Source organism: Cibotium barometz, chromosome 12, assembly GCF_041138505.1.
Source record: "Cibotium barometz isolate CiBa-2024 chromosome 12, ASM4113850v1, whole genome shotgun sequence".
NCBI lineage: Eukaryota > Viridiplantae > Streptophyta > Polypodiopsida > Cyatheales > Cibotiaceae > Cibotium > Cibotium barometz.
In genome coordinates this window covers 3,173,735-3,186,611 of record NC_141057.1, presented here as the reverse complement: position 1 = coordinate 3,186,611, position 12,877 = coordinate 3,173,735, and the positions used below count along the sequence as shown (strand labels likewise).

Sequence of the window (12,877 nt, the reverse complement as noted above, 5' to 3'; positions counted from 1 at the left end):
CATTTTGCATAACTTATCCTTGAGAGTGACCTCTAATGCCAATTTACATAGAAATAGATTTTTGATCACCAAGGTTGAGAGAGCCAAGCACTAGTCTAGGACAGCCAATGTTGTACCTGGTTTCAAAACACCAATGACATGTTCTTTCATCCACAAGAAGTTAAGGATTCATTTACAACAAAGGTTCTTCTTTCATAATCTACACTGAAAATTTGTTTGCTAGCATAGCATGCTTTCATGTAATTTGTTCACGGAAAACCGGGCTTAAATGCGTGTGGAACTTTGTATAAAACAAAATACTCCAATAATATTCATCGGTAGTGAGGGGGTCTCGGCCCTCGTCGGCCCCAATGGTGGTGTACATAGTGCCATTTACAACGAAGATTCTACTACGACAATCTACACGGCCAATTTCTTTGGTAGCATAGCATGCTTTCATACAGTTCGTTCATGGAAACCGGAGCATATTTGCCTGTGGAACACTGTATAAAACAAAATAATCTAATGAAATTTATCAATAATGGGGGGTCTGCCCTTTTCGGCCTTAGTGGTGGTGTACATTGTGACATTTAATTTTCGTGCTCCTCCATTTCAATCAAATGTTTATTGCAAGTCAACATTTATCCTAGAATTGAAAACATTATCCTAGAAGACCTTTTCAGGGGTTGTCACGGGTTTTCCATCATTCTTAGCTTCAAGAAAAAAGTTCAAGACCATAAATCCTATTAAAAGAAGTGAAATCTTTCCTTGACATGTCGGAAAATCTACAAACTTTTTTGCACATCAACAAACAGAATATATGAACTACATGAAATACTTGCATCAAAGCCCAAAAATAGCCACTTTTATACTGCCTTATTCCATAAAAACACCCAAACATATCATGTTCTCAGAAGTTCTAGCACACTTGTCATCTGCTTTTGTTCATTGTTCATCCTCAATGTACTAACAAATTATATATATTAACATCTTATCTAACGACCTTCAAGGGAAAAATACATTTGTTGTATGGCATTGAGACAAAAAAACCATGTCTGGATATCGCATGGTATTCCTCTATCATAGGACTGTTGCTCACATTAGAATACATTTTAGACAAATCACCTGACATAGCTATACTATCCTTAAGGACAAAATGGTAGGTGTTAATGTTGACACATCCCTATACCTACATCGATACAATACAGGAATTGAGAGTTTATTTTTTTCCAAGTACTGGCATTTAATTTAGAAAGTTTTCCCAAGGACACTACAGATCATATTTTTGCCAGTGGAAAAGACAACTAAAGCTCAAAAAGCGGACTTGCTCTCCCTCTTTGTAGCACTTTCTGCACTTGCACAGAAACAAGTGAGACCTTGCAAGCATCAAGCCCATAGCCACATCTGAAGCAGAGTGCAAGCCATCTACTACCACATGCCCACATACACGTGCAAACACACAATCAGGGAGTAGCTAGCAGGAGAGAGGAGTGATGGTGGTGATTCGGCAGTTGATTTGATCTCTACTTTGGTAGTTAACTTGGAAGTCAGTACAAAAGTTCCAAACTGATGCAAACTTGGAACAAAAGGGAACCTTAGCCTTCATCCAAAGCAAAACTTGCACATTAACTTGCAAGCTCACGTAGCAATTGGTGTTCATAGAAGAAAGACTGTCACAGAACGTTCATCTACAAGAGCCAGTCCTTATAAAAGATGATCGAATCAAATCACAAAAATTATGAGCTGCAAACTTACATCCCTCCACAGCAGTAACCTTCAATAAAGGCTAAGAATTAAGAGACACTGTAAATCAAGCAGGCGAGTTACCTGTAACTCTAGTAGCCTGTCCATTCCCATACCCATTATATGTCAAGCTTCCACCCCTCATGCCACGACCACCACCCCCTCTTCCATAGTAGTTTCTGGGGTAATATCCTCCCTGCTCATTATATTGCCCACCACACCCATTCCCATACCCACCACGCCCACCACCACCGCGACCACTGCGACCACCGCGTCCATTTGAAAAGCCTCTTCCTCTACCACCCGTTCCATAAATATAGCCCCGCCCACCACCCTTGGGACCCTGATAGCCTCTTGGGCCTACACTTACGTTAGGAACATGTGACTGCTGCTGTTGATTTTGTGGTTCCTGCAGTTCCTCCTGCTGTAAAGGATCTGCTGATGCAGTAGTCTCCTGCTCCTGTTGAAGTCCGTCATGAAAGGACTGCCTATCACCAGATGTTGCACAAGCATCAACCTGCTCTCAAACCAACAGCAATAAAACTTTAAGGCTTGTGGAAAACGCTCCAAAAGAGGCATAACACAACTGCAGATGCTCCTTTACATCTCCGATTTTAAGACATTGCAGAGTCAATCATGAAAGAACTTAAGTCACACCTGAAGTATCTCATCTCCAATACTTGTCTCAGACAAATTGACAGTGGAATGAGCTCTTGATGCCTCTACAGTCAGTGTCTCACTTTGAAAGAGCAGTTGTTGAGCTATTGCTTGCTCCTGTCATTTTACACACAACACAACCCAAAGGTAAATCCAGCTCATCCTTCTCTAAGAACTCCTTCGACTGAATGCACCACTTCCAAATTTCGGAGTAAAAATCGTGACGGATCTCCTAAGTGCTCCGTATGCCTACAGTCTCCACTAACTGTACCAGGCTTGGCCCTTACATCTCAATAATTAACTTGATTAAAACAACAATGATACAGGCGGAATGCGTGCACCATTTGATACAAATGACTGCTTTTACATTTGCTAAAACATTTAAGCCTGATTCATTGCACATATGCAGCCCTAACTGTAGATCAGCTTGTATGTGGTGCTTGTTACTTCAATTGAAAGACGAAACTGGATTCATCACAAATATGCAGCCCTATCTCTAAATTCAGCCTGTATGTGGTGCTTGCCTCCTTTTAGTCCATCAATAATGCCGGATAATCTACAATGAAATTCTTGACAAGCCACACTGCTTCATGTGTCCCTCCGTCTTGAAACTTCAAGAAGGAACTAACTATCTTTCTATTCAGCCAGAGAGCCGTGCTTGAAACAATGTAAGAGGATCTGTTCCAGAACCATAATTTCAACTTCGTCCACTATGTCGGGTTCATGTTCATCGTGGACATCAGAGAGAGGAGGTCCAATGCTTCAACCAATTGACATGGAATTAAGGCTTCAGCTGCCACATCCAGTGTTAGCTTTGGATTAGCCATGTCCACGTGGCAAGCACATGACATGCATTGTAACAGTTCTCCAAAGTAAAAACAAGCAAATACTCTTGCTTGCAGCACGCCACGGGGGGCCCGCGGGGGGGGGGGGGGGGGGGGGGGGGGCGCTTTCACCGGGTAAATTGGGACCCAATCTGGTGTGGTCTCTGCTTTCTCTCTCCAGCTCTACCTCCTATGTATAAAAGATTAAAGTGGATTGCTTCATGCTCACTTCATAAAGGTATAAAGGTCTTGTTGTGCATTACTCAATCTCACCAGTTGCATGTTACACAAGACCCTGAAATCTACACCCGCATCAAGGAAATCTTGGAGACCACCGGGGCCGCTCCCACGGCCTTGGATGGAGCCTTACAGGCCAGCTTTTTCCTCCGGTATACAACCAAAGACAACACTCGTGGCTTTACGCAAGTAGGAAAGGAACCTTCGCAATAGCCTTGCCTCCCTTCAATGCCCACAAGAGCAAACCCCTGATAGCGAGTGGGTAGGCTAAGAAAAGAAGGTGGTGGACTGTTCTAAGCTATGTTAGAATGCTGTAAATGCTTATGAATGATAGAATACCTTTACTAGATGACTGGTGTATGCCTGGATGATGCACTGAATGCTGGATATTGATGTAGACTGATGAATCAAGGCTGGATATTGATGTAGACTGATGAATCAAGGCTGAAACTGCTGGGAATCTGCAAACGCAGGTCTGTAGGGCTGACTACTGTTGTAGGACTAATGCTGGACTGAAACGCAAACTATATGACTGCTGTGGAACTGTAAACGCAGATTGTATGTGTGACTTGGTTGAACACGATGCTAATCAATACACTTAAATACACTAAGTTTTGAAGGACACTTGCTCAAATACAAGAAGTAAAGTGCTGAATTGACAAGACACACAATGACACGGAACGGCCGACCCCTCCCTTGAGTAAATTGTATTACTATTGGAGAAATTCAATACATAGCTTCACGGGCATCCATTGCCAAATCCTCCATGCCAATGCATATGAAATTCAGCATTTAGAAAACAATGGTATGTCGATGTAGATCACCAAGGAGCTACCTTGATGCCCGGCCCGACTTCAGTGCCCATATTCTCTACCATTGGCTCTATGTTCTACCAAGCAAGGTAGCAACATCTTCAAGAGCACATAGGACAAGAGAAATACTACACAGGGCGGCTAAACAAGGAGTCCTGCCCTTCTACTGAATAAGTAATGACAACACATCGTCCAATTAGCTTACCAGTCTTCTGTTGGGGTAAAGGCATAATGCCCACCCTTATAGTGTGTACAAGCCCATAAGTTATAGTACATAGTACACTTAGTACTTTTAATGTACTAAGTGCACTATGTGTACTAGTGCAATATACATGTGTGATAGGGGAGTCACACACTCATATCTTATGAGTTGACTTATCCCCACAACTCTCTCTCTCTCTCTCTCTTGCTTCTCTGTGTATGTCTCTCACATGACCTAACCCTAATTCCTGTTTCTCTCTCCCACACAACTGGTATCAGAGCTAAACTTCCAACTGGTGGTGTCGAATTTGCTGTAGAGGTTGGTGGTGTCGAATTTGCTGTAGAGGAGAAGAAGGTTCAAGCGCTGATTTTTTCTCTCTGTGTGTGAGTGTTGAACGCTGGGCTGTCTGCGTGAAGCGAAGGATACACACAAGTTCGGCTGTGGTAGCTAAGCGTTCAAGCGCTACTAGGCGAAGGCAAATCCGTCTCATCCACAAGGCGAGCGAAGAAGCATAGGCTGGTCCACAAGGCGAGTGTCAACAGGCTGCGTGTAATCGTGGAGTTCTAGCGCTGCTGGCAAAGACGGCGAAGGCAGCATAGCGGGCGTCAAGCGAGGAGGCTGGCGCTAGGCGAGCGAAAACAGGCGAAGGCGGCGGCAACTGGATCGTGAGCAAGCATCTAGCAACTCGCGTTACTTTTACCTGTGCGAGCACGGGGAGGAGAGGTGCTTCCGCCTTGTCAACACACACCGCGTGATCGTGAAGAAGCGGAGCAAGCTGCGTGGCCGCCTCACCTACCTTCTCTCGCTCACGTTGGTCCTCGCCCTCTCCTACTCCATCTCCTTCTGTTGGACTGCAGTGGGTGATCTTAACCTATGGACTCGTTAGCCTCGTGCTTCAATGGAATGCTGTAGAAGAAGCAACAAGCAGGAGCAACAGCATCAACATCAACAAGAAGTGCCCCCCCCCCCCTTTTTCTCCTGCAACAACTAAAATTCAGCCTGCAGATAAGAGAAATTCAGAAAATTACAAGGTATTTTGCTTCAATTTTTTTTTGGGATTTGCAATTGAGCAAGTACAATCAACAATTGAGCAGGTACAGGTGCCCAATTGCTCAATTTTTGAGCAAAATTGGCAAAATTGGGTGACATTGGTCACAATCAGGATCAATTTGCAGGAAATTGGTCACAATCAGGATCAATTTGCAGGAAATTGGATGTTGAAATTTGGGGCTTTTGATGTAATTGTGCAATTAAGCACTCATACATGCTGTATGATGTGAGAAATCGCACATTTGGGCAAAATTGCAGCAAATTGCAGTGCAAATCAAGGGGCTTTTGTGCCGATTTGGTTGATTTGCATGCAGGCAATCGCATTTGATGCTGTGGATAATGTGTTGATGCCTTACAAGCACTCAATGTGCCTGTAAATCAAGGGGCTTTCATGTATTTGATGTATATGTGGCCAGGGGGAAGCATCGCGAAGACTTTGGATGCCTTCATGTGCGTCAATGTACCATGTATGATCAGAAATTGATCTTAAATCAAGGGGCTTTTCAAGTTTGTATGCTTGTTGAGCTTGGCAAAGCAACAGGCAAGACATTTATGCCTTGAATCCTCAAAAATCAGCTTGCAGTCAAGGGGCTTTTGCCCAATTTCTGTTCGGAACTGTTGTATGCAGTGTTCGGGACTGTAAAAGTCTGATTTTCACTCATTTGGACAGCCAGGAGAGCATTTATTGCTATTGTACCTGCTGGTACAGATTTGTCACAGCTTTGTGCATGTTTTGGCATGGCTGTACACTGTTTTGAGTGACCAAAAGGTTCAATTTCAGCTGCTGTACTTGCCGGTACAGGTTTGGTACATCATTGGTGAGCACTTGGTACTGCTGTCCAGTACTTTAGAAGGGCAACAGAGCACATTTAAGGTGCTGTCCAAAATCTGCAGCAACCAGATTTTGGTGATTTCATCACATAAAGTGGGAGAAAAGTTGCATTCGTGCTTCCGCAGTGGGAGATAAAGCTTGGGAGAACAACTGTGAGCACTTTGTGTGCTTTTGGTGCAGTGTTTGCACATTTTGCAAGGAGTCAGGCATTGACAGGCTGCATTTTGCTATGGCAACCACAGGTGAGAGCTCTTCATTGCTTCACATCAAGAAGCTTGAAGGCTCGCATAATTATGATATTTGGCAAACCCAGTGCTACAATGTGTTGCTCCAGAAAAAGCAACACAAGCCTATCAAAGAAAGGGGTGTAATGCCCGCTTCTCTTACTGCTGAAGAGTGGGAAGATATGGATGAGCTGGCAAGATCTACTATCATGTTGTCTGTGTCAGACTCATTACTTTTCAGCATTCGTGAAGAGAAGACAGCTTGGGGAATGTGGCAGAGATTGCAGGACTTGTATGCCCAACAAAGTGCCTCAAGCAAAGTGTATTGGTTTGAAGAAACTCATAGGTCTTCAGATGAAGGAAGGGGCGTCTATGACAGCCCATCTAAATGAGTTTAATGGTATTGTCAGCCAGGTCATTAATCAAAAGTTGGCAATGGACGATGAGTTCAAAGCCACCTTTCTGTTATGCACTTTGCCAGAGAGTTGGGACACATTCAGGACAGCCACGAGCAATTCGCATGCTATGCTGTCATATGCAGATGTTGAGGGTGCTCTTCTTCAAGAAGAGATGAACAGGAAAAACAACTCTGTTGGAAAGTCCAATGCAATGAATGCACGTGGGAGATCCCAGCAAAGGGGGAAAAGCCAAGAAAGGGGAAGGAGCAAGTCTCGCTCCAAAAAGGATTTGGAATGCCATTATTGTGGCAAAAAGGGACACATTAAAAAGCAATGCTACAAATGGAAAAATGATCAAAAGGAAAAGGGAAAAGGCAAAGACAAAGAGAAAGATGAAGCCAAAGATGTAAAGCCAAAGGGCAAAAGTGGAGTCAAGATTGAAGAAATCAATGTGTCACATGCAGGTGGCAGTGAGGATGAGGTCCTCTTTACGTCTTCACTTGATGCCCATTCACTTCTTACAGGTGGTCATGGTATGCACTCATGGATCATTGATTCAGGTGCCTCCTTTCATGTCACAGGTTGCAGAGACTTGTTTGTCAGATATACTGCTGGCAATGAAGGAGTGGTTTATTTGGGTGATAACCATGCATGCAAGATTCTTTGTAGAGGTGATGTGAGGCTTGTGTTTTCAGATGGCTCACAGCTTATGCTCCATGATGTCAGGCATGTGCCTGAGATCAAAAAGAATCTGCTTTCTACTGGACAGCTTGATGATGCTGATTATGTTACCACATTTGGTAGTGGAAAGTGGAAAATTAGTAAGGGCTCACTGGTTGTTGCCAGAGGCTCTAAGGTGGACACTCTTTACTTTATGCATGCAGGTGTTTGTCACCATGCTAATGTAAATGCAACCGAGCTGCCGGAAATCTCTATGTGGCATAGCCGGTTGGGACACATGAGTGTCAAAGGAAGAGCAATTGTCTCGTTTGGGTTACTTGCCTTCTCTAAAGTTTTCAAGTTTTCAGTTTTGTGAGCATTGTATATATGGTAGGCAACTACAGTGCCCCCACAAGAAAGCTCTTGGACAAAAAGATGCTCAGTTAGAGCTTGTGCATACAGATGTATGTGAGATGCCTCAGCTTTCTTTGGGAGGGGCAAAATATTGTGTGTCTTTTATTGATGATGCCACACGCAAGGTGTGGGTCTATCCTCTTCGTTTGAAGAGTGATACATTCTCAGTGTTTCAGAAGTTTGTTGCTCATGTTGAGAATCAAACTGGCAAAACACTGAAGGCTTTGCGTTCCGACAATGGTGGAGAGTATATGTCCAAACAGTTTCAGGACTTTTGTGATGCTAAAGGCATCAAGAGGGAGCTCTCTACTCCTTATGATCCTCCACAAAACGGGACAGCAGAGAGGATGAACAGGACCATTCAGGTGATGTTGTCACATGCTGCATTACCTCATGGTTTTTGGGCTGAAGCTGTTATGACAGCCGTTCACCTTATAAACAGGTCACCTAACACGATACGAAAGGATCCATCCTTCTTTTGAACCAAGAGGACGGGTGAACAATATGGGGAAGAGCTTGGCTGAACCAAACCCTTCTCAAGAAGCTCATTTACTTGCTTCATGATCTCCTCTTTTTGGAATGCACTTACACGATAGGCTGGCCTATTAGGTGGTGAGCTACCCGGCACAAGATCAATGCGATGATCTTCCAATCGTACAGGTGGTAACTCATTTGGTAACTCATCAGCAAAACAATCATTGTGCTCTTGCAAAAATTTCAGCTTATCATTACAAAGAGTGTTTACATGTACATCATTTTCCTCAACACGATCTTGTACAAAAATCAAGTACGCAAAAATACTCTTTTTCATTACTTTCTTAATTTGTACATGAGATACAAGGGGAATGGTATCACCCTCTTCACCAGCATCAATTACATGTTCTCGGCCTTTATGCATGAAGGTGATCCTGTTAGTCTTGTAAGCCTTGCATGGATCAATACGTGTATGCCAAGGCTTTCCAAGCAATACATCACAACCATTCAAAGGCGCCACAAGAAAATCCTCATGATCCACATAGCCTTGAATGTGTATGCGCAACTTGCCAAAAATAGGCATGACCTGCACTTCTCTACCAACAAAGGCAGTCCCTGTTTCAATTTGAGGACCCATGTCCTCCACTTCAATACCAAAGCAGCTGCCATCTGAGTGGATATGAAATTCTCCGTTGCACAATCATCAAACATAAACAAAGCGGACTGATTCTTGAGTTGTCCCCAAGCTTTACATACAACCCTATCTTTGCTATCATGTGAAGTGTTGCCCTGTACATCCGGAACCATATGCACATTAGGCTTCGGTACATTAGCATTTTCAGCTTTGTTCTTCTTATTTGGGCATGCTCTTGCCATGTGCTCAATGCTGCCACAAGTAGAGCATTTGTCTTCACGCATATATTGCTCCTTCTTCTCAATGCATTGGGAGGCAAGAATTGAGCATAGAACCTCTCCTTGAACTCTTCCCATGATCTAACAGGATTCGGTGAGAGCTTCTCCGTGAGCCACCAATGGGCAGCAGTGCCTTTCATGAACATGCTTACATGCCGGATCATGGATTTCTGAGTGAAATCCTCATCACTAAAAGCAATATCAAACTGGGCAATAAAAGCAAGTGCCTTGATGCATCATATTCCCCATGATATGTGTCAAACTTCACAGATTTGTCTCCGGCTTTGAAGTCACGAGACTTGCCTTTTCTGCATATGCATCCTCGGTACGAGCCAAGTATGCACGTGCTGCATCCCTCGGTTGCATGTGCAACTCTTGAGCAATCATTGCCATTGCATGATCCATATAAGATTCAGCTTTCTTGGCCTTCAAACGATCATGTACCAATTGATCCTCGCGGCGATAGAGATTCAATTCTTCTTGTTGTGCATGGAGAAGAGCCTGCATACGAGTAAGTTCAGCCCTAAAGACTATGGACTCTTCTTCTTGTATCTTTTCTTTGCCACGGGACGGCTGTCCCACATATTCATGTTCCCTATTGTGCACCACATGAGTTTGCTCATCTTGTAAAGCATTGGAGGCATGCATTTCATTGTCCCTATCTCTTATATTAGCATCTCCAACATTCATTGTATGGCTGTCCATAATGTTCTAAGTGTAGAGATAGCTAGTGTTCACGGTGATCGTCTCTCACGATAGAAGTGAAAGAGAACCCTATGCTCTGATATACCAATGTAATTTGGTTGAACACAATGCTAATCAATACACTTAAATACACTAAGATTTGAAGGACACTTGCTCAAATACAAGAAGTAAATTGCTGAATTGACAAGAGACACACAATGAGCCGGAACGGCCGACCCCTCCCTTGAGTAAATTGTATTACTATTGGAGAAATTCAATACATAGCTTCACGGGCATCCATTGCCAAATCCTCCGTGCCAATGCATATGAAATTCAGCATTTAGAAAACAATGGTATGTCGATGTAGATCACCAAGGAGCTGCCTTGATGCCCAGCCCGACTTTAGTGCCCATATTCTCTACCATTGGCTCTATGTTCTACCAAGCAAGGTAGCAACATCTTCAAGAGCACATAGGACAAGAGTGTTGGGGTAAAGGCATTATGCCCACCCTTATAGTGTGTACAAGCCCATAAGTTATAGTACATAGTACACTTAGTACTTTTAATGTACTAAGTGCACTATGTGTACTAGTGCAATATACATGTGTGATAGAGGAGTCACACACTCATTCCCATGAGTTGACTTATCCCCACAACTCTCTCTCTCTCTCTCTCCCTTGCTTCTCTGTGTATGTCTCCCACACATGAACTCTAACCCTAATTATCTCTCAGCCCATAAGTTATAGTACATAGTACACTTAGTACTTTTAATGTACTAAGCGCACTATGTGTACTAGTGCAATATACATGTGTGATAGGGAAGTCACACACTCATTCCCATGAATTGACTTATCCCCACAACTCTCTCTCTCTCTCTCTCTCTCTCTCTCTCTCTCTCTCTCCCTTGCTTCTCTGTGTATGTCTCCCACACATGAACTCTAACCCTAACTAACTCTCCTATTCAACTGGTATCAGAGCCTTCAACTGGAGCACACAGTCGAGCTGGCAGTGAAGCGCAGCAACGCTTGAGATTGGAGCTTCTTGTAAGGACAGAGAGCGCTAAGCAGCGCACAGCACTGAAGAGAGGGCAGGGCGCCAGGCAAGAAGGCGTGGGCTGCTCAGCTGCTGCCCAGTCGCAGCCACGCTGCCCAGCAGGTGCAGCCACGCTGCCTAACCAGACAGCAGCAGCAGCCACGCTGCCCAGCAGGCGCAGCGCAGCAGCCCAACCTCAGCGCAGCATCAACCTCAGCGCAACAGCAACAGAAATCAGAAATCTGCAGCAGCCTCCACACCTGCATCCGTACCTGCACGGTGACAAAGAAGCATCATCTCTCCCCTTTCCTGCAAAACAGAGAAATTCAAAAATTAAGAGGTATTTGCCTTCAATTTTAGGAATTTCTTATCAATTCAATCAATTGAGCAAGTACAGGTACCGAATTGCTCAATTTCTGAGCAAAATTGGCAAAATTGGGTGACATTGGTCACAATCAAGATCAATTTGCAGGAAATTGGATGTCGAAATTTGGGGCTTTTGATGTAATTGTGCAATTAAACATTCATACATGCTGTATGATGTGAGAAATCGCACATTCGGGCAAAATTGCAGCAAATTGCAGTGCAAATCAAGGGGCTTTTGTGCCGATTGGATTGATTTGCATGCAGGCACTCGCAGTTGATGCTTTGGGCAACGTGTTGATGCCTGTCAAGCACTCAATGTGCCTATAAATCAAGGGGCTTTCATGTATTGAATGTATATGTGGCCAGGGGGAAGCACCGTGAAGACTTTGGATGCCTTCATGTGCGTCAATGTACCATGTATGATCAGCAATTGATCTTAAATCAAGCGGCTTTTCAAGATTTTATGCTTGTTAAGCTTGGCAAAGCAGCAGGCAAAGCTTTTATGCCTTGAATCCTCAAAAATCAGCTTGCAGTCAAGGGGCTTTTTGTCATGTGCACAGTTGGTATCTACCGTGTGCTATACGCATGCAAGACTAGTTTCGAGGCTTGGGGAAGCTTGGAACTAGGCAGGCTGATTGACGAGCTGAGTTAGGGAAATACTAACGGGCGGGCACCCAAGTATGGACGGGCGGGCACCCAAGTGTGGACGCCCGATGACCGGCCAAGAGCCTATAAAAGGGTGGCCAAGGTTAGTTATTGCGCATAGAGAGTCTCGCGAGTTTGTGAGAGCTCTATGGTCTTGGAGCCTGGATCTAGTGCAGACGTGCACCTGCTTTATGCAGCCAAGGCCGGCAGCAATCTCGAGGCCCGCGAGGGCAGCTTCGCGGCGGTATGGGACGTCGCGAGGAGGAGATTGGTCGGTACGTCAACCTAGTTAGCTCAGCTCGTGGCTCGGAGGGGACAGCCAAGATTGTGGGCTTGCCCACGGCTGTCATGGTTGGGAGGTGAGTCAGGCCTGCACCCCCATGCTTGTTTGTTGTTCGTTCGTTTGCAGGATTCGAGTTTCGAACCAAGATCGATCACGAGGGAAGATCCGTGGGGATTTGACAGTGGTATCAGAGCATACCTCGTGAACGAGCAAGTCGATAGGTAGAGAAGAAGAGGTCGAAGAACGGTATGTGTTAAAAACTTGCTGTTTTTTCTGTGCATACTGCAGTTTTCAGTTTGGTATGTGCTTTTTCTTCATCAAAGAAACCCATGTTGTTGATGGGAGATGGTTGTGTAGTAGGGTTGCATGCTTTTGCAAAGAAGAGGTGAATTGTTGTGCAGTCGTTTAACCTGCAGGGAGAGAAACAGAAAAACGAAAAAGCAAGTTTG

General features: G+C 44.3%; 1 protein-coding gene across 1 annotated transcript in view; it reads right to left on the bottom strand.

Annotated features, from left to right (window-relative positions):
* Positions 1–1,197: 1,197 nt before the first annotated feature.
* The window catches only part of LOC147632954 (uncharacterized), a 33,007-nt gene continuing 21,327 nt past the window's right edge, over positions 1,198–12,877 (bottom strand). Inside the window, exons 3-4 of the mRNA XM_086805960.1 lie at positions 2,380–2,496; positions 1,198–2,239 (exon numbers count right to left, since the gene is read on the bottom strand). Of these exons, the coding sequence (XP_086662086.1) occupies positions 1,790–2,239; positions 2,380–2,496 (567 nt within the window). The 3' untranslated portion in view covers positions 1,198–1,789. The remainder of the gene's footprint in view (positions 2,240–2,379; positions 2,497–12,877) is intronic.